Below are 22509 nucleotides of genomic sequence, written 5' to 3'. Positions count from 1 at the left end.
TGTGCGCGTGTGTGCGTGTGCGCGTGTGTACGTGTGTGTGTGTGCGTGTGTGCGCGTGCGTGTGTGCGTGTGTGTGTGTCTGTGTGCGTGTGTGTGTGTGCGCGTGTGTGTGTGTGCGCGTGTGTGTGTGTGCGTGCGTGCGTGTGTACGTGTGTGTGTGTGTGTGCGTGCGTGTGTGTGTGTACGTGTGCGTGCGCGTGTGCGCGTGTGTGCGCGTGTGTGTGCGCGTGTGTGCGTGCGTGTGTGCGCGTGCGTGTGTGCGTGTGTGTGTGTCTGTGTGCGTGTGTGTGTGTGCGCGTGTGTGTGTGTGCGCGTGTGTGTGTGTGTGCGTGTGTGTGTGCGCGTGCGTGTGCGCGTGCGTGTGCGTGCGCGCGTGTGTGTGTGTGTGTACGTGTGTGTGTGCGTGTGTGCGCGTGTGTGCGTGCGTGTGTGCGCGTGTGTGTGTGTGCGTGTGTGTCTGTCTGTGTGCGTAGGGGAGCGGTGGTGCAGCGGTTAGCGCGCTGCGCTATGAACCCTGCGACCCGAGTTCGATTCCCGCTCACGGCCAACACCCACAGTGACGATTTATCTGAACCGGGCCTGGGCCTCCCCTAGGTCTACTCGGCCTCAAATGAGTACCTGGTGCGGTGCGTAAACATCGCGCACTAGGGGAGACAAAGGCGGTCGGGTGTGGTGCTGGCCACCCACCCCCTCGTGTGCCGTGCCGGCCTTCGTATGTGCTCCTCGCGAACAGCACTTGCCCCAACATTGTGTTAAGGCTATACCGGGGATTTTTATCTGTATTATTTGTGGGGAGTTCAATTCGCGCTGCCGACCAATACCAGATGCTGGACCTTCCCCTGGGTCGACTTAGCCTAAAATGAATGCCTGGTGATGCGGCGGTGTTACATTTCAGCATTTAATTATCATTGCCCTGTATTCTACAGCGAGCCCTCTACATTAGTAGGACGCTACGGTGGCTAGGGGATGTTAACTACCTCGCCTGGTGTACAGGAGGCCGTGGGTTCGATCCCGACCCTGACGCCTGCTGCTGTATATTTGGAGTTTGCGTGTCTCTCTCATCATCATCATCATCATCACGGGGGCTAGGAGATGTTAACTACCTCGCCTGGTATACAGGAGGTCGTGGGTTCGATCCCGACCCTGACGCCTGCTGCTGTCCTCCGGTCCTTCCCCCCCACCCTTGCCACATTTAGAATCAACGTGCACTTAGAGCATTTGGCTACTGCTATCAATTACTTTACTATGCAAGTAAAATTGTGTTCTAATGGGTTTTTTTTCTAGGGCTTAGCTTAATCCGGAACTGCATGCCACGCGGCCTGGTGGCTTCTAAAAGAGCTCCATCAGGGCCTTACCCGATAAAGGTTTTTGGGTGTAGATCGCGTTATTTATAAATGTGTCGTAACCCTCCACCACCCGACACGGCCAATCAGCAAAAAATAACCTCTCCGCCTAAAAATCGTTGCACCTGATGAGTTAAATAATGACGCCACCCTGCTGCTGTTGCTTTATTTAAGACCGGGAGCCAGAGCAGAGCCTCACCATTCTGGCGAATTGCCCGATGATGCTGGATGCAATTACCAGCGAAACGTCGTACTCAAATTGTAAATGTTGTGGTTTCACTCTTCAACACACCGGTGGGCTAAAGCAGTGAACTATTTTGTCTTTTGTCAAACGTGACACTTTTTTGCTGATTGGCCGTGTCGGGTGGTGGAGGGTTTACGACACATTTATAAATAACGCGATCTAAACCCAAAAACGTTTCTTATGAATAATATTGGTCGCGAAAGCCTGCTACGTGTTAAACTTACCCGGTAAAATAAAAATATATAGTTGAGTCGTTCAACCGTCTCCCACGTATAATCTTGAGCCCTGGGGTTAATTTCCACGCTTGCCCCAGCCTGCCCTGCCTCTTAACACCGATACCAAGTACACCGTGTACACACAATGTCCACAGCTGTTATTGTAAATACAATAACAGCTCAACAAAGTGGAAATTGATAGCAGTAGCCAAATGCTCTAAGTGCACGTTGATTCTAAATGTGGCAAGGGTGGGGGGGGGGACTGGAGAAAAATGCACGCCACCATGGGGAGAGAGACACCGCATACTCCAAATATACAGCAGCAGGCGTCAGGGTCGGGATCGAACCCACGACCTCCTGTACACCAGGCGAGGTAGTTAACATCTCCTAGCCCCCGTGATGATGATGATGATGAGAGAGAGACACGCATACTCCAAATATACAGCAGCAGGCGTCAGGGTCGGGATCGAACCCACGACCTCCTGTACACCAGGCGAGGTAGTTAACATCTCCTAGCCCCCGTGATGATGATGAGAGAGAGAAACGCAAACTCCACATATACAGCAGCAGGCGTCAGGGTTGGGATCGAACCTACGACCTCCTGTACACCAGGCGAGGTAGTTAACATCTCCTCGCCCCCGTGATGATGATGATGAGAGAGAGAGACACGCAAACTCCAAATATACAGCAGGCGTCAGGGTCGGGATAAAACCCACGACCTCCTGTACACCAGGCGAGGTAGTTAACATCTCCTAGCCACCGCGGTGCCCCCATGTTCCTACTCAGCGGCTTGTATATTTACTGTTATCATAAACCACATCAAAGACAAAGATCCCCCGTATAACCTGATCAGATTGTTGGGGCAAGTGCTGTTAGCGAGTAGCACCTATGAATGCCAGCACGGCACGCGAGGGGGTGGGTGGCCAACACCACACCCGGCCGCCTTTGTCTCCCTAGTGACGATGTTTACACACCGCACCAGGTACTCATTTGAGGCCGAGTCGACCTAGGGGAGGCCCAGGACCGGTTCAGATAATAGTCACTGGTGTTGGCCGTGAGCGGGAATCGAAAACAACAACCGCCATTCGCCACTAAGTGGCGGTGACGTCACCACGACGCTTGTGCCAGGCTAGGTGCACCTTGAGGCCACGTGAAGTGTCGAACGCCCGCTGGCAGGAGGTCACGGGGCAGACCCAGCAGGTGCCACGGGTCGACTGAATGAGATGAGTGCATGGGGAGCGGTGGTGTAGCGGTTAGCGCTACGCTGCGCTACGAACCTGGCGACTCGGGTTCGATTCCCACTCACGGCCAACACCAGTGACGATTATCTGAACCGGTCCTGGGCCTCCCCTAGGTCGACTCAGCCTCAAATGAGTAACTGGTGCGATGCGTAAACATCGCCAATAGGGAGACAAAGGCGGCCGGTCGTGGTGTTGGCCACCCACCCTCTCGTGTGCCGTGCCGGCTTTTATAGGTGCTCGCTAACAGCACTTGCCCCTACAGTCTGTTAAGGCTACACGGGGCATCTTTGTCTTTGTCCCACACAGACACACACACACGAGTCCCACCCAACCACCCAATGCCCTGTCTGTGTGTCTGTGTGTGTGTGTCTGTCTGTCTGTCTGTGTGTGTCTGTGTGTCCGGCAAAACAACCTCCTACCTCCTCGCGGTGCCGGACGGGCAACACTGTCGTGGGCAGTGCTGTGGGGGGAGGGCCAATGCCCATTGGCCTCTCCCCTCATGGCGTCTGTGACCACCACAGTGGCTAAACGGGGGCTCTGGACGGGTGCGAGGGGCTGGTAACCCCTCCACCTTCAATTAACCACCACTAAACTACGAATTAAACATAAACCTGAAACAAATAAGCTTGTGCCGGAGGCCCCGGGGGGTCAGGCTTTTATGACGTCTCCTGGCCAAACCCCATTTGGCGGAGCCAGGAGATTGAATTTTCACCCTCGGGGCTCCTCCAGAAACAACAAAAAACCATTGCGGATGGCCACGTGGAATGTTCGAACGCTCACTGCGGAGGAGAGGCTGCCACTTCTCTGTCGGGAGCTGGACCGGTACCGCCTGGATCTCTGTGGCATTCAGGAGGTCCGGTGGACCGGTTCTGGCTCCTGCCACCATGAGGGGTGGACAGTCCTCTACTCGGGGCAGGAGACTGCCAAACAACAGGGTGTGGCTCTTCTTCTGAACAAAAGAATGAAGGGGGCGTGGGAGCGTGGCGGTGAGGTGTGGGAAGCTGTAAGCCCCAGGATACTTTGGGCTCGCCTTCCCATCAACCAGAGGCGAGGAGTGGTGGTCGTGGTTACTTATGCCCCCACCGAAGATGAACATCCGTGGAGGGATGCAGGCAAAGCCGATGAGTCAGACGCTTTCTATGACCTCCTGTCACAGGTGCTGGCTAAAGTGGCCACTCGGGACAGAGTCATCTTGTTGGGTGACTTCAATGCCCGAGTTGGTCATGATGCTGGCACCTGGTCTGGAGTGATTGGAAGGCATGGGCCAGATCAGCTCAATAATAACGGTAGGAGGCTGCTAGATTTTTGTGCAGCCCATGGGCTTGTAATTACCAACACGCTCTTCCGGCATCGGCGCATCCACACAACATCATGGATACATGCCGGGTCCAAGCAAGAACATCTGCTGGACTACATAGTGACGGACCAGCGGATGCGAGCCCATGTCCTTGACACCAGGACCTACCGTGGAGCTGATCTGTCCTCTGACCATCGACTAGTCATCTGTAAGATGCGCCTGCCTTTCTTCCACTCCGGTGGTGGGTGTACACCCAGGATCCCATTCCAACCAAAAGTGGCCTGGTCTCAGTTAGCTGATAAAAGTTGCAAGCGAGAATTTCATCATCGCTTGCAGCTGGGGTTGGCATCGTCCCCCACTCCACCTGATGTCGAGGGGAAATGGGCGAGGTTTAAGACTGTGACTCATGCAGCTGCAATGGCTGCTTTGGGTACGCGGTCCAGACCTCCCCAGAAACCCTGGCTGACAGAGGAGGTGTTCAGGTTAATTGAGAAAAAGCGACAGGCCCACTCTCATCGCCTACAGCATCCCACGTCAGAGAATGAGGAGGTTTACCGCAGCCTTCGCTCGGAAGTTCGGAGAGCCGTAAGGCGCTGTAAGGATGGGTGGTGGTCGCGGGTTGCTGAGGAGATGGAGTCTGCCTCAGTGGCCCGTGATCACAAATCACTATTTAACTCCATCAAAAAAGTAACCTGCAGCGCCACACCTATTACCATCATTAGAGGAAAAAACGGTGATCCAATCTCCGACCCCCAGGAACAGGTTTGCAGATTTGCTGAGCATTTCTGTGAGGTCCTGGGGGAGGGAAATTCTCTCAGCCAGGAAAACATCATGGCAAAAAGTGGTGATAACCCTGCTGAGGCTGCGGTGCCTCAAATATTGGAAGAGGTCACCCCCTGTGAGTGGCTGGCTGAGGTGCCAGCTGTTGAGGAAGTACTGAGGGCGATCCAGAGTCTGAGACCAGGGAAGGCACCGGGCAGAGATGATCTCCCAAGCGAAATGCTGAGGGAGGGTGGCGTTTGTGCACAGACTGCCCTATATGACATCATAACAACAGTCTGGACCACTGGACGGGTTCCGCAGGACTGGAAGGATGCCCTGGTGGTCCCCCTCTTTAAGAAGGGGGACCGTACCGACTGTAACAACTACAGGGGCATCTCACTCCTCAGTGTGCCGGGTAAGGTCCTGGCAAGGATTATTCAACATCGCCTTGCTAGGCACGCTGAGGAGGGGCTTGCGGAGCCCCAATGCGGTTTCAGGAAAGGGCGGTCCTGCACAGATGCCATATTTTCTGTCCGTCTGCTACAGCAGAGGTGTAGGGAATTCCAAAAAGACCTACATCTCTGCTTTATTGACCTGGTCAAGGCCTATGATACCATCAGTAGGACTGGGCTCTGGGTTGTTCTTCGTGCTTTCGGAGTCCCTGACCCTCTGCTCACGATCATTAAGGACCTTCATGATGGTGAGCGGGCCCGGGTAAAACTACGTGGCCGGGAGTCGGAGCCTTTCCCTGTACACCTTGGGGTGCGACAGGGATGTCCTCTGGCTCCCACATTATTTAACATCTATTTTGACCGCGTAGTTCGTGAAGCCTTCAATAGCTGTACCGGGGGAATTTCCATTTGGTACAGATATAATGGGAGGCTGATCGATGCCCGGGTGCGATCAAGGGATGGCTCCCTATTGGTCAACCACGTTATGTATGCCGATGATTTGGTAATAGCTGCTCATTCAGAAGAGGAGTTGGAGACGCTGCTGCTGAGACTGGAGCGTGCCACTAAGAGGTGGGGCCTTACCATCAGCCCCACCAAAACTAAGCACCTGCCTGGGTATTTTGTACCATCGGACACTCCACCCCCACAACTCCCAATTGGTGATGGGGCAGTTGTGGAGAGAGTGGAGAGTTTCCCATACCTGGGCAGTGTGCTTATGACCGGCTCCAGTTTATCAGCAGAGGTCTCACTCCGAATCAGTCGAGCGGCAATATCTTTTCATCGGTTGCGTAACGCTGTGTGGAAGCTACCTGGTCTGTCGCTCCGCACGAAGCTTCAGGTCTTCTCGGCCACGGTCATTCCCTCCCTTCTCTACGCTTGCGAGACGTGGACCCCCCTGGTGGAGCATCTTCGCCGGTTGGAAACATTTAGGCTGGCCTGCCTACGATCCATCCTGGGTTTAACCAGGCTGGATTGTGTGAGGAGCTCACAAATCCTTGAAAGATCTGGGCAAAGTCCCATCAGTGAGCTCCTCCGGCAGGCAAGGCTGCGTTGGCTGGGTCATGTAGCCCGCATGCCCAGCCACCGCATGCCTAAACAGCTTTTGTTCGGCCGGATCGAGGGGGCTAGACGGGCGCGGCACGGGCTGGAGAAGAGATGGAGTGATGTGGTACAGGAGGACGTGGAGCTGAGTGGACTTGCCGATGACTGGTACCAGCGGTGTCAAGATCGGCCTCAGTGGAGGAGGCTCGTGAAGGTCGCTACTGGGCAATTGGAGGCAGTCGCCCTCCAACAACAACGGAGGGCGGAGGAGCGACGCTCACAACAACGAGCGGAGCGCCGGGTGGCTAAAGCACAGCAAGTTGGCACAGTAGGGGGCACAGGTAGTGCATCAGCCAGTCATCTCGGTCATCTCGGTCAGTCGACCCGTGGCACCTGGGTCTGCCCCGTGACCTCCTGCCAGCGGGCGTTCGACACTTCACGTGGCCTCAAGGTGCACTTGGCCTGGCACAAGCATCGTGGTGACGTCACCGCCACTTAGTGGCGAATGGCGGTTGTTGTTGTTGTTGTTGTCTGTGTGTGTGTCTGTGTGTGTGTCTGTGTCTGTGTGTGTGTCTGTGTGTGTGTGTGTCTGTGTGTGTGTGTCTGTGTGTGTGTCTTTGTGTGTGTGTGTGTCTGTGTGTGTGTCTGTGTGTCTGTGTGTGTGTGTCTGTGTGTGTGTGTCTGTGTGTGTGTGTGTCTGTGTGTGTGTGTGTCTGTGTGTGTGTGTGTCTGTGTGTGTGTCTGTGTGTGTGTCTGTGTGTGTGTCTGTCTGTGTCTGTGTGTCTGTGTGTCTGTGTGTCTGTGTGTCTGTGTATGTGTGTCTGTGTCTGTGTGTCTGTGTGTCTGTGTCTGTGTGTGTCTGTGTGTCTGTGTGTGTCTGTGTGTGTGTGTCTGTGTGTGTGTGTCTGTGTGTGTGTGTGTCTGTGTGTGTGTCTGTGTGTGTGTGTGTGTCTGTGTGTGTGTCTGTGTGTGTGTCTGTGTGTGTGTGTGTGTCTGTGTGTGTGTGTCTGTGTGTGTGTGTGTGTCTGTGTGTGTTCTGTAAATAAGTGACTTGAGTCACGCGCAGTCAAGGGGGCCGCCCATAAATGACGTCACGCGATTTTGGACGGTTTTTGACCCCCCCCTCGTCACACGGCGTCACAAAAAGTCAGACCCCCCCCCTCAAATATGACGTCACAAAGCTCTGCCCCTCCCCCCAAAAAGAATAAAACATGCTTCAAATCGATTTAAAGCTTTCGTGACTGCATGGATTCATATTCTTGGTTCTTTCGGTAAAGTCACGTAGAAGGGAAATAATAAAATAATAAAAATATTAAACAATAAAATTATTACGACGTTTCGGCACCACCGCCATCATCATCAACGGTCTTATCCACTGCTGGATGAACCCCATCCCAAGGCGTCCACTAGATCGTGTCGACTCGACATCTTATCGGATTCCTCCGGTCTGAAGATTGTGTGATTCTGGGATAATTGGGGTTTATACTGGTAGGAACCTCCTGGTTACACCAGCCCACAGGGGATTATTGTGTCCGTCCGTCCGTCGTGCAGGGAGGGGCTGGGTGGGGAGGGAGGGGCTTTTGGGGAGGGGAGGGTGGGAAGGGGCTAGGCTGGGTGGGGAGGGTGGGGAAGGTGGGGTGGGGCTGGGTGGGGAGGGTGGGGCTGGGTGGGGGGTGGGAGGGGAGGGGCTGGATGTGGAGGGGCTGGGTGGGGAGGGTGGGGCTGGGTGGGGGGTGGGAGGGGTGGGGCTGGGTGTGGAGGGGCTGGGTGGGGAAGGTGGGGTGGGGCTGGGTGGGGAGGGTGGGGCTGGGTGGGGGGTGGGAGGGGTGGGGCTGGGTGTGGAGGGGCTGGTCACTCCGTGGTGCCCTTATCAAGCCGTTGACCCTGGTCCCATCTGAAAACGGGGACTTGTGTTGCCTCCGAAACGTCGTGATTTAAGTGATTTATTTTCATTTATTATTATTTTATTATTATTTTATTTTATTGATTGTTTTACCTACGTGACTTTACCGAAAAAACCCAAGAGTATAAAATTCTTCCATTTAAATCTCGACTTAAAGCTTTCGTGACTGCAGAAATTCACATTCTTACTACGACGTTTCGATCACAACACGAGCGATCGTCATCATTGCTTGTGTTCTACCCGATGACGATTGCTTGTGTTGCAAACGAAACGTCGAAATTTATTATTTAATGTATTTTTCTTTCTAAAGGTGACTTTATCGAAATAACCAAAGCGTTATCATCGCTTGCGTTGTGATCGAAACGTCGTTTTAAAAAATTTTCTTTACAATATATCTACGTGACTTTTACCAAAATACCCAAACAATACCTCTACCATTTAGTTTCACACGTAGGCTTTTAAATAAAATAAAAATAAAAACTTTTATCCAATCTTTGTGACGTTTATGAATGCGCGTTTTAACGATTAAGTTAATCGGCGCATTTAAAAGGTTTGCAGCAAGCGGGTCATCTCGTGGAGGAAGCGCTCGATTTCAATTGCCGACCCTGAGCCAGTGATGGAAATTCCACATTACCATGGCCGGGGACCAGTATGCTCGCCGTACAGGTCAACCACCGCGCAATTGTGACGACAGAAATCGATTGCGGATCGAAAAATCGATAGCCAATCAAAAAAAAATCGATAGTGTTTATCTCCCGTCACAATACACTTATCGATTTCTAACTCAACGAACCGATTTCTCCCGGAATCGATTAATCGACGAAGCCATCGATTTTGTTTTTGCATCGATCAAAATTTCGCGTGGCCGCGCCCCGCGTTTGTATTTCGCAGCGCGGACAAGCGTCGCCCGTCGAATCTCGCGCTCCCATTGGCCGAGGGGCGGCCCCCGGCGCTCGACCAATCAGGCCGCGGCAATTTATCCGAGCCGTTCGGGCTCTCCGTCGGCTCGACCAATGGGAAGCCGCGGAGCGGGGCCGCCGCGCGCATGCGTTGTAGGGAATGTGAAGCCGCTATAACGGCCATGTTTAAGCGGGGGGCCAGACGGTTTGCTGAGGAAAGCGTAATTAACAAACAGGGGTTTCGTTAAAAGTGAGAATGTTTAATTGAAACTGCACGGGAGAGGATTCCGATATCCCCGGACGCGATCCGCGTTACACCTCGAGTCCGCCGGTTGCCGTCGAATTTACCCGGCGTTTTTGATTGTTCCTGGGAAAGGGACTTTGCGGCCTAGTGCAACCCGCGGGAGAAGAGGCACCCTGCCCGGCGAGGGATCTAGTCGAGAGGCGGTGAATGTTACAGGTAGCATCGGAGTTAAGATTTTTTTTGTTTAATTCTGAAATGTTTGCATTGTTAAATACTCGTGTCCGTGTCAAACCGTGCGCTGTGCTTGTTATGTATGAGTTTTGTTTGTAAACAATGCAATAAATGTTAAATCTATAGTGATGATACTGTGCCGGTAAAGGCTGTTTGTATATGTGTGCGCACTGTATTTTACGTAAAAAATTGTGTTAAATGTGTAATAATGTAAGCTGTGTACGAACGTGTATTTGTACACGCACGTATACATTCACGCGCTGTATTTATTTCCCCCGGTATTTTTGAAACCTTTGTTTTAATTGAATGTAAACACACTTGTTAGAATGTACACACTATCTTTCAAGTGTACGTGAAATGTTTATGAGTAATACTGCTTTGAAATGCTTAATGTGAACGGGTGTGCACAAGTACTGGACGTGTATATGGTTGCTAATCGATCCTCTGATTAGCACGGCTGGCTACGTGCGTTGCTAAATAAGTCCCAACGTACATACAGCCCATCATCCCTTCGGGGGCGGTAAAGTTGGTACCACTTTGTGGGAAAGGCAACAGTGGCTGTCCTATGGGTAAGACTCGCGCCCGCCCTGCGAATGTGGAATCTTCACCACTTGATCAGGGCTGTAAAACAGATGACCAAACGCCTCCTTATCTCATTTGAGCAGATCACTTTGAAATATTTGTTTATATATAGTACGTGAATTACGCTGTGCTGTATTGTCAAGTACATACACTGTATATGTGTGTGTGTGTGTTGGTGTATGTCCAGCTTGTGTGTTTTCTATGTGTGTGTGCAGTGTTTTTTTTATATGTGCACCTAGCCTGGCACAAGCACTGTGGTGACTGCGCTGCCGATTAGTGGCGATTGACAGCTATTCTTTTCGATGTAAAGCTTTCGTGACTGCAGGGATTCATCTTCTTGGTTCTTTCGGTAAAGTCACGTAGAAGGGAAATAATAAAATAATAAAAATAAAACATAATAAAATAATTCTCACGACGTTTCGGTCTCAACTCAAGCAGCCGTCCTCAGGTGAAGAATGAAACACCACCAAGCTTGGAGCTTCACCTGAGGACGGCTGCTTGCGTTGTGGCCGAAACGTCGTGAGAATTATTTTATTACTTCCCTTCTACGTGACTTTACCGAAAGAACCAAGAAGATTGCTACTCTTGTTATGTGTGTATATTATGTGTGTGTTCATATGTATAAGGAACATACAACTTTTAGCGAATATCTGAACCGGTCCTGGGTGCTTCCCTAAGTCGACTCAGCCTTAAGTGAGTACCTGGTGTGGTACTGTGTGTGCATCGTCAGCAGTGGGGAGACAAAGGCGGCCGGGCGTGGATTTCTTGACCACAACGCGAACTCTCACGTGCAAGAAGCCAGCCTTAATAGGATCTCATTTCGTACCACTTATCTCCCCCCCCCGCCCTCAGCAGTGTTGGCTAAGTGGAGGATGTTGGTGGTTAAGGGTCTGCGTGAAACGCGTTAAGAGGGTGGCAACATCAGGTTATTGTGCAGAATCGAACTTTTTGGGTGAGATCGATCAAGCCGGCCACCAATGCCCGACACGGCCTGATCAGTAAGGGAGTGTGTCACGTTAACAGAACGTAGACATTAATTCTAGATTTGAAGCTTTCGTAGGTAAAATAATAAAATAAATGAAAACAACTAAATTAAATCACGACGTTTCGGAGGCAGCCTCCCTCATCAGGTTTTAAAAAAAAAAGGCACGGCAAAATATTTTTCGATTTAAAGCTTTCGTGACTGCAGGGATTCATCTTCTTGGTTCTTTCGGTAAAGTCACGTAGAAGGGAAGTAATAAAGTAATAAAAATAAAACATAATAAAATATTGTATTATGTTTAATATTATTTTATTATTATTTCATTTTATTATACTTTCTTTTTATTATTTTATTACTTCCCTTCTACGTGACTTTACCGAAAGAACCAAGAAGACGCAGCAAAATAGTTAGTTATTTAGCTGTGCCTTTTTTAGTTAGTTATTTTGCAGTTTTTTTTTACACCTGATGAGGGAGGCTTGTGTTGCCTCCGAAACGTCGTGATTTAATTGAGTTGTTTTCATTTATTTTTTGTTTTACCTACGTGACTTTACCGAAAAAAACAGAGTAAGAACGTGGCCAATTCGTTACTGGTTCAGCACTAACCGGTTGTGCGTTAAACCCATTCCAACATTTGCAATTCAATTCTGGCTGTCTTTTGATGAGGCTGCTTGTGGTGGTTGTTAATACGGCGAAACGTCACGGTGACTCCAATTGTAAATGTTGCAGTGGGTTTACTCTGTCTAACACGTAGGCTTTCGCGACCGATATCATCCACGAATAGAGGTTTTGTTGGGGGGGTTAAGATCGCGTAAATATAAATGTCGCGTCGTTAAACTCGCCACCACCCCACCCCACACTGTCAACTAGCAAGGTAGGTTTGTATCACTTAAACAAAACGTGGCCCGTTTCGTTTCCCGGTACAGCCGCACATCGATTGTGCGTCGGAGAGTGAAACCCACGACAACATTTACCATTCGAGTACGAGGTTGCGCCGGTAATCACGACGGGATATTTATTACACAGGTCAACAACAAAAAAATCATTTTTTTCTGGCCTGGACTTTTGCAGCTGTTTTAGACCAATTTCAGGGTGCTGATTCCAAATCTGATCTCAGATTTGCTCTATCACATCTCATTTTTATGCTATCGGCATACCCCATTTTCATTGATTTTACTCGAAATTAACTCTGTCACTTATGATTGCAAAGTGTTGCGAGTCAGTGACTGCTTTAGTGTTAAAATATGGTGCTGTATTTTTAGGATAGTGTGTTTATAATATCATTTTATGTAGATATCCACATTTATTTAATATTTTTCTTCTGCAGTTTTTATTGAAAATGCAATATTTGATATCTCAAAAACCTGATGTGATAGACAAAAACTGATGCCAGATTTGGAATCGGCACCCCAGAATTACCTTAAGATCGTTGGAATACCTTATGCCAGAAAAAGTGTGTTGACCAGTATTATCAGGCGGACGACCAGAGAGAGGCTGTTTGTGTTTGGCCTCTTATCTCCGAGATGAGTTTGAAGAATCAAGCTCCTATCTTTAGGCATTGGAAATCTGTTGTTCAGCTCTCTTAGGTTTTTTTCTTGCACATGACAACGTTGACCAATTTCTCTTGTAGCCCCGCTCACCACCCCCACGTTCCATTCCCTGGTTACCACATTCAGATTAGCCCTCCCCCCCTTAACTTATATTTAAGGGCTGGTCTTTTGGAATTTTTAAATCCTTTATATTAAGTTCGCTTGCTTGCTTGCGCGCTTACGACCGTGCAAATCTTTCGGTCGTTTTTTAACCCACTTCCCGTGATCCAATCGAGCTGACATTTTGCACACAGACTCGTTGTGCGTGACAATTTATTTTCGTGAAAACATTTTTCCAAAATGTTCCACTTTTTAGGAAAAAATAAATGTCATATTTAATTTAAAATACCAATGTGATAAAAATGGAACTCTTACTCAAGAAAAACAGAAATGAATAATAAAATAAAACCGATGCCACGCATATAAAGGATTTATAGTGAAAAACTTTGTTTTTACGGGTAAATTTTTTCCTCACTTGATGCAGTCATTTTAGCTGTGACGGTCCCACCTGATGACGGAGACTTGTGTTGCCTCCGAAACGTCGTGATTTATTATTTTATTTTATTTGCATTATTACTTTTATTAACTTTTAATTAAATTTTTTACCTACGTGACTTTACCGAAAAAAACCTAAGAGTGTTTTATTATTTAATTTTATTTCCATTATTACTTTTATTAACTTTTATTTTTTTACCTACGTGACTTTACCGAAAAAACCTAAGAGTATGAATCCTTGCAGTCACGAAAGCTTCAAACCTGTTGTTCAGCGTCTGTAAAACAATTTCAAGCAAATCTGTTTCTCTGTCGCGATCATCTGCAGATGGGGGGGGGCGAATGTTGATGTTGTTGCGCGCGCAACCCTCCTGCCACTCCACTGCTGGATGAAGGCCTCCTCACCAGAGCGGCACAGATACAAAATGTAGCAAGTTACTTTTACACTTGGGAGGCTTTCGCGGCCAATATTATCCATGAAAGAGGTTTTTGGGTTAGAGCGCGTTTAAATATAGGTGTGTCGGGTGGTGGCGGGTTTAACGACACATTTATAAACCTCTTATGGATACGAAGTTACTATTATTATTTATTCATGAGAGATTGGAAAGAATAAAAATTTGAGGGCGGAAGTAATAACAGTTCAATCTTGATTTGAAGCTTTCGTGACTGCAGGAATCTATACTCTTTGGTTCTTTCGGTAAAGTCGCGTAGGTAGAAAAAAAAGCATGGTCTGCTTTCCCACCTGATGATGGATGCTTGTGTTGCGCCCGAAACGTCGTGATTTATTTTATTTTATACCTACGTGACTTTACCGAAAGAACCAAAGAGTAATGACAGTTCTTTGGGTTGACTTTAGCTGCCTTGTGGAAATAGGAGCATTAAGGCAGCCATATATAAACATTGTATGAGGTCTCTCTTAGCCATATATGAAGATTGTCTGGGTGTTTCTTAGTCATCTAAACATTGTGTGGGTTTCCATTAACCATATCGAAACATTGTATGAGGTCTCTCTTAGCCATATATGAAGATTGTCTGGGTGTTTCTTAGTCATCTAAAGATTGTGTGGGTTTCTATTAACCATATATAAACATTGTATGGAGTCTCTCTTAGCCATATATGAAGATTGTCTGGGTGTTTCTTTGCCATATCTAAACATTGTGTAGGTTTCTATTAACCATATCTAAACATTGTATGAGGTCTCTCTTAGCCATATATGAAGATTGTCTGGGTGTTTCTTAGTAATTTCTAAACATTGTATGGGGTCTCTCTTAACCATATATGAAATTTGTGTGGGTTTCTGTGAGCCATGTATGAAATTTGTGTGGGTGTCTCTTAGCCATATATGAAAATTGTCTGGGTGTGTCTTCGCCATGTCTATACACAAGATAGAGGGTTAGTCACAGTTGAAAGAGGAAGGGTTGAAGGCAGTCGTGCGCTCGTACTTGCTTGCGCAAACACTCTAAGACTCCTGTTACAGAGAAATCCGGTTCGGTTTGCGCAACCACCGTAGAGTCTCCAGCGTCCAGCGGTGATGGCATCGGCCCAGCGCTTGCCCATTGCAGTAACAGGAGCGAGATGGAAAAACATCATCATCATCATCGGCGGCGGAAAGTGGAAAAACATCATCACGAGATGTCTTATTTGCACTGTACACGTTCGTTGCGAAATGTGGATTTCCGTGGTGTTCTTCTTCATACGATGGTGTGGCAAATGTAATTATCGTACTGTACTTATGTGTATCCCACGCCAGCGCTCACCGACTTCGGCAACCCGCGCTGACCAGCGTGGTGAAGCATGCGGTTCTCTTTGTGGGTTGTCGGTGGCCGGGCTGCCGAGACCATCGGCACGTTACACTTGAGAGCCCAATTTTGATGACAAGAAGTCTTTGTGACTCTGTTGGGTCCCTGTGTGTAAGTCTGTATCAGAGGTCGCAAACGGGTTTTGATTCTGTACCCCTACCCGTACCCGGCTGCACCAGGGTCGCAAACGGGTACCCGTACCCGGCCGTACCCGTACCCTGGTATCGGGTAGGGTACGGGTATCGGGTACCTGATTGCGACCTCTGGGATGAAGCCATGTTGCAGGCGTGGGTGGGTTGATTCTAGGAACTTGAATTGTGAGAAGAGACAAGACTTTGGGAAATGAGTGACAAACAGTTACTCACCAGTGACTCACGGCCTACCCGTACCCGGCCACACCAGGGTTGCAAACGGCTACCCGTACCTGGCCAGGTACAGGTAGCCGGGTATCGGGTAGGGTACGGGTATCGGGTACCCGGTTGCGACCTCTGGTCTGTATGCCTCCTCTGCATAAGTGAATGTACGTCTGCAGGTCTTCGCGAGAGTCTGTGTGTGGTCTGTCTGAGCCTGGGGGGCGGTAATGTAGCGGTTAGCGCTACGCTGCGCTACGAACCCGGCGACCCAAGTTCGATTCCCGCTCGTGGCCAACATCTTTGACAAATATCTGAACCGGTCCTGCACCTCAAATGAATGCCTGGTGCGGTGTGTCGTGAACATCACCACTGGGGAGACAAAGGCGAGCAGGCATCGTGCTGGCCACCCACCCCCATGTGTATTGTGCCGGCCTTCATAGGTGCTCGCTCACAGCACTTGCCCCAACAGTCTGTTAAGGCTACACGGGGGATCTTTGTATTTGTGTGAGCCTGTGGATTCCATGTTACTCTGAATTGCAATATGAGTCTGTGGGTCTGTGTATTATATGCACGAGCTAGGGAAGAGATGGGCTGATGTGGTACAGAAGGATGCGGAGCTGATCGGAATTGCCGATTGTTGGTACCAGCGGTGTCAAGTTCGGCCTCTGTGGAGGAGGTCCGTGAAGGACGCCGCTGGGCAGTTGGAGGCAGTCGCCCTCCAGCAACAACAGAGGGCGGAGGAGCGACGCTCACAACAACGGGCAGAGTGCCGGGCGGCTAAAACACAGCAAGTTGCCACAGTAGGGGGGTACAGCTGGTCATCTCAGTCGGTCAACCCATGGCACCTAGGTCTGTTCCTTGACCTCCTGCCAGCAGGCATTCGACACTTCACATGGCCTCAGAGCGCACCAAGCATGGCACAAGCACCGTGGTGACGTCACCGCCACTTTGTGGTGGTTGTGGTGATAGTCTGTGCAAGTCTAATGGGTCTCTATATGGGTCGTTGGTTTCCAGGGGCTGAGACCACCAACCGCACTCCACTTGAGAAACAGGTTTAAGCACTGATCAGTAAGATCCTTTTTTAAAATCCTTTATATTAAGTTCGCTTGCTTGCTTGCGTGCTTGCTTGCTTACGACCGTGCAAATCTTTCGGTCGTTTTTTAACCCACTTCCCGTGATCCAATCGAGCTGACATTTTCCACACAGACTCGTTGTGCCAGACAATTAATGTTCGTGAAAAATTACCAAAATGTAATACTTTTTAGGCAAAAAAAATTTATTTTACATATATTCAAATAGAACTCATTCATCACTTTGGCTGAACGTCACAGTGTAAGAGCCCAGAGCGTAACCCCTCCACAGACCGTGGCGGAGTAGCGCAGTTGGTAGCGCCCTCGCTTCCCATGCCAAAGGTCGCGGGATCGATCCCCGCGTCCTCCACAGGCATATATATTTTTTAAATCCTTTATATTAAGTTCGCTGCCACGCATATAAAGGATTTATAGTGAAAAACTTTGTTTTTACGGGTTATACTTATTTTAAATCCTTTATATTAAGTTCACTTGCTTGCTTGCTTGCGCGCTTACGACCGTGCAAATCTTTCGGTCGTTTTTTAACCCACTTCCCGTGATCCAATCGAGCTGACATTTTGCACACAGACTCGTTGTGCGTGACAATTACTTTTCGTGAAATTTTTTTTCCAAATGTGTACACTTTTTAGGAAATTTTTTTTAAATATTTAATTACCAATTGCTTAATGGTGGCAGGCAATCATCTGACCCATAGGTGGCAGCCATCTCAAGCCAGAGGACGGGAGGACTCTAGCCGCCACGCATATAAATGATTTATAGTGAAAAACTTTGTTTTTACGGGTTAATTTTTGTTCCTTCATTGACACGCGGCCTTAAAATGATGCCTGCAATGCGATACGAACTGTGTTTGTGTTCTTGTCGACTCTGTGTCTAGGGGGGTGGGACACCCCCAGGGGCCCCCCGCGCCCACCACCCCCCCCCCCCACAGCGACATCTGCCCGGGCCTCCCATTGAGCCCACAATCCCTCCCGCGACTCCCTTTGTGTGTGTGTGTCAAAACAACCAGCGGTCGTTGCGTCCCTTTATTCTGTAGCACCGCGAGAGAAACGAGGGCACCGCGGTGCCTGGGGGCATCCGTCCGTTGGGGAGAAGGCCGGAGCCGGGCCAACTCCACGGGGTGACCCCCATGAGTCTGGAATCATGGGGGGGTGGGTGTGGAACAACTAATTCGTATTTTGTTTTGTTTCTAGAGGCCCAAATGTGTCTCCGAGTACGGAAGGACCGAGTCCAAATAATCCTACTCGTTGGAAATTTGGGGTCAGAGGGAGGTCGCTGTTGAATGTAACAACGGGCTGCATGCGGATGACACGCAGCTGTGTTTTTCCGATGATTCCATAGACTCAACACTGCCCATAGACTCAACACTGCCCATAGACACAACACTGCCCATAGACTCAACACTGCCCATAGACTCAACACTACCCATAGACTCAACACTACCCATAGACTCAACACTGCCCATAGACTCAACACTGCCCATAGACTCAACACTACCCATAGACTCAACACTGCCCATAGACTCAACACTACCCATAGACTCAACACTGCCCATAGACACAACACTACCCATAGACTCAACACTGCCCATAGACTCAACACTGCCCATAGACTCAACACTGCCCATAGACTCAACACTGCCCATAGACTCAACACTGCCCATAGACTCAACACTACCCATAGACTCAACACTGCCCATAGACTCAACACTACCCATAGACTCAACACTGCCCATAGACTCAACACTGCCCATAGACTCAACACTACCCATAGACTCAACACTGCCCATAGACTCAACACTGCCCATAGACTCAACACTACCCATAGACTCAACACTGCCCATAGACTCAACACTACCCATAGACTCAACACTACCCATAGACTCAACACTACCCATAGACTCAACACTGCCCATAGACTCAACACTGCCCATAGACTCAACACTGCCCATAGACTCAACACTACCCATAGACTCAACACTGCCCATAGACTCAACACTGCCCATAGACTCAACACTGCCCATAGACTCAACACTACCCATAGACTCAACACTGCCCATAGACTCAACACTACCCATAGACTCAAACACTACCCATAGACTCAACACTACCCATAGACTCAACACTGCCCATAGACTCACACTGCCCATAGACTCAACACTGCCCATAGACTCAACACTGCCCATAGACTCAACACTGCCCATAGACTCAACACTGCCCATAGACTCAACACTCACCCTAGACTCAACACTGCCCATAGACTCAACACTACCCATAGACTCAACACTACCCATAGACTCAACACTGCCCATAGACTCAACACTACCCATAGACTCAACACTGCCCATAGACTCAACACTACCCATAGACTCAACACTGCCCATAGACTCAACACTACCCATAGACTCAACACTGCCCATAGACTCACACTACCCATAGACTCAACACTGCCCATAGACTCAACACTACCCATAGACTCAACACTGCCCATAGACTCAACACTACCCATAGACTCAACACTACCCATAGACTCACACTACCCATAGACTCAACACTGCCCATAGACTCAACACTACCCATAGACTCAACACTGCCCATAGACTCAACACTACCCATAGACTCAACACTGCCCATAGACTCAACACTACCCATAGACTCAAACACTACCCATAGACTCAACACTAGCCCATAGACTCAACACTACCCATAGACTCAACACTACCATAGACTCAACACTGCCCATAGACTCAACACTACCCATAGACCTCAACACTACCCATAGACTCAACACTGCCCATAGGACTCAACACTAGCCCATAGACTCAACACTGCCCATAGACTCAACACTACCCATAGACTCAACACTACCCATAGACTCAACACTGCCCATAGACTCAACACTACCCATAGACTCAACACTACCCATAGACTCAACACTGCCATAGACCTCAACACTGCTCATAGACTCAACACTGCCCATAGACTCAACACTACCCATAGACTCAACACTGCCCATAGACTCAACACTACCCATAGACTCAACACTACCCATAGACTCAACACTACCCATAGACTCAACACTGCCCATAGACTCAACACTGCCCATAGACTCAACACTGCCCATAGACTCAACACTACCCATAGACTCAACACTGCCCATAGACTCAACACTGCCCATAGACTCACATGCCCATAGACTCAACACTACCCATAGACTCAACACTACCCATAGACCTCAACACTGCCCATAGACTCAACACTGCCCATAGACTCAACATTGCCCATAGACTCAACACTACCCATAGACTCAACACTGCACATAGACTCAACACTGCCCATAGACTCAACACTGCCCATAGACTCAACATTGCCCATAGACTCAACACTACCCATAGACTCAACACTACCCATAGACCAATCATAGACTCAACACTGCCCATAGACTCAACACTGCCCATAGACTCAACACTGCCCATAGACTCAACACTGCCATAGACTCAACACTGCCCATAGACTCAACACTGCCCATAGACTCAACACTGCCCATAGACTCAACACTGCCCATAGACTCAACACTGCCCATAGACTCAACACTGCCCATAGACTCAACACTGCCCATAGACTCAACACTGCCCATAGACTCAACACTGCCCATAGACTCAACACTGCCCATAGACTCAACACTGCCCATAGACTCAACACTGCCCATAGACTCAACACTGCCCATAGACTCAACACTGCCCATAGACTCAACACTACCCATAGACTCAACACTGCCCATAGACTCAACACTGCCCATAGACTCAACACTACCCATAGACTCAACACTGCCCATAGACTCAACACTGCCCATAGACTCAACACTGCCCATAGACTCAACACTGCCCATAGACTCAACACTGCCCATAGACTCAACACTGCCCATAGACTCAACACTGCCCATAGACTCAACACTGCCCATAGACTCAACACTGCCCATAGACTCAACACTACCCATAGACTCAATACTACCCATAGACTCAACACTGCCCATAGACTCAACACTACCCATAGACTCAACACTGCCCATAGACTCAACACTGCCCATAGACTTAACACTACCCATAGACTCAACACTGCCCATAGACTCAACACTGCCCATAGACTCAACACTGCCCATAGACTCAACACTGCCCATAGACTCAACACTACCCATAGACTCACACTGCACCTCCGATTAGCACGTTTGGCTACGTACTGTGCGAAAGAAGTTGAACACACATACATTCTACGATACACCACTATACACCACACTGGGATGCAGTACATAATTCACTACACTTACGTACGCCTCGAAGCTAGCTCTGTGGTATCCTCTTCCGCGGGCCGTCGCCTTGACAGCGTCGCCTTGGCAACGTGAAAGGTCGCGGCAACTGCTCTCTGCTCTGCGAGATCTCCGAATGCGATCGCAGTCGGGGGGTGGGATACGGAAAAATAGATAAATAAAGTTGAACGAACGCGTTGTTGTTGTTGTTGTTGTTGTCGGTGATTGTTGTTGTTGTTGTTGCGTGCGTCAGGTGCCGGCGCTGTGAGCCCATGACGGCGGGAGGCCCGGCCCTGAGCTATGGACATGGCGGTCGGGAACAGAAGCCACAATGCGTCCTCTTGCGCTCAGGCACCTGAGGTGGGTGATGGTGGCGGTGGTTGTGGTGATCTGATGGTGATGGTGGTGATGTCATGACGGTGGTGGTGATGTCATGGTGGTGGTCGTGGTAATGTAATGATGGTGACAGTGGTGACAGTGGTGGTGACGGTAGTGGTGGTGGTAGCGTTGTAGCTACACTCACTGCTCGGAATCGTCGTCAACATCATGATCAGATCAGTTTAACACGGAGCAGGCTTTCGCGACCAATGTTATTCATAATCAACGTTTTTGGGTTTAGATCGCGTTATTTATAAATGTGTCGTAACCCTCCACCACCCGACACGGCCAATCAGTAAAAAAGTGTCACGTTGACAAAAGACAAAATAGTTCACTGCTTTAGCCCACCGATGTGTGCAATTACCAGCGAAACGTCGTACTCAAATTGTAAATGTTGTGGTTTCATGCTTCAACACACCGGTGGGCTAAAGCAGTGAACTATTTGTCTTTTGTCAACGTGACACTTTTTTACTGATTGGCCGTGTCGGGTGGTGGAGGGTTACGACACATTCATAAATAACGCGATCTAAACCCAAAAACGTTGATTATGAATAATCATGATCAGATGTTAACTACCTCGCCTGGTATGCAGAAGGTCGTGGGTTCAATCCCGACCCTGACGACGCCTGCTGTATATTTGGAGTTTGCGTGTCTCTCTCTCTCTCATCATCATCACGGTGGCTAGGAGATGTTAACTACCTCGCCTGGTGTGCAGGAGGTCGTGGGTTCGATTCCGACCCTGACGACGCCTGCCGCTATATTTGGAGTTTGCGTGTCTCTCTCTCTCTCATCATCATCACGGTGGCGAGGAGATGTTAACTATCCCGCCTGGTATGCAGGAGGTCGTGGATTCGATCCCAACCCTGATGACGCCTGCTGTATATTTGGAGTTTTGAGTGTCTCTCTCTCTCATCATCATCGTCGTCGTGGTGGCGAGGAGATGTTAACTACCCCGCCTAGTATGCAGGAGGTCGTGGGTTCGATCCCGACCCTGACAACGCCTGCCGCTGTATTTGGAGTTTGCGTGTCTCTCTCTCATCATCATCACGGTGGCGAGGAGATGTTAACTATCCCG

General features: G+C 49.3%; 1 protein-coding gene across 1 annotated transcript in view; it reads left to right on the top strand.

The window, feature by feature from the left end:
• The first annotated feature begins 9580 nt into the window (after positions 1–9580).
• Positions 9581–22509, top strand: part of LOC133360125 (ras-specific guanine nucleotide-releasing factor RalGPS1-like) — an 82517-nt gene continuing 69588 nt past the window's right edge. Inside the window, exons 1-2 of the mRNA XM_061578710.1 lie at positions 9581–9857; positions 21310–21416. Coding sequence (XP_061434694.1) covers positions 21357–21416 — 60 coding nt within the window. The 5' untranslated portion in view covers positions 9581–9857; positions 21310–21356. The remainder of the gene's footprint in view (positions 9858–21309; positions 21417–22509) is intronic.

This window comes from Lethenteron reissneri, chromosome 67 (assembly GCF_015708825.2).
Source record: "Lethenteron reissneri isolate LAM-NWPU_2019-01 chromosome 67, ASM1570882v1, whole genome shotgun sequence".
Taxonomy (NCBI): domain Eukaryota; kingdom Metazoa; phylum Chordata; class Hyperoartia; order Petromyzontiformes; family Petromyzontidae; genus Lethenteron; species Lethenteron reissneri.
Note: the sequence above shows the minus strand (reverse complement) of the source record. Positions and strands in the feature narration are given on the sequence as shown.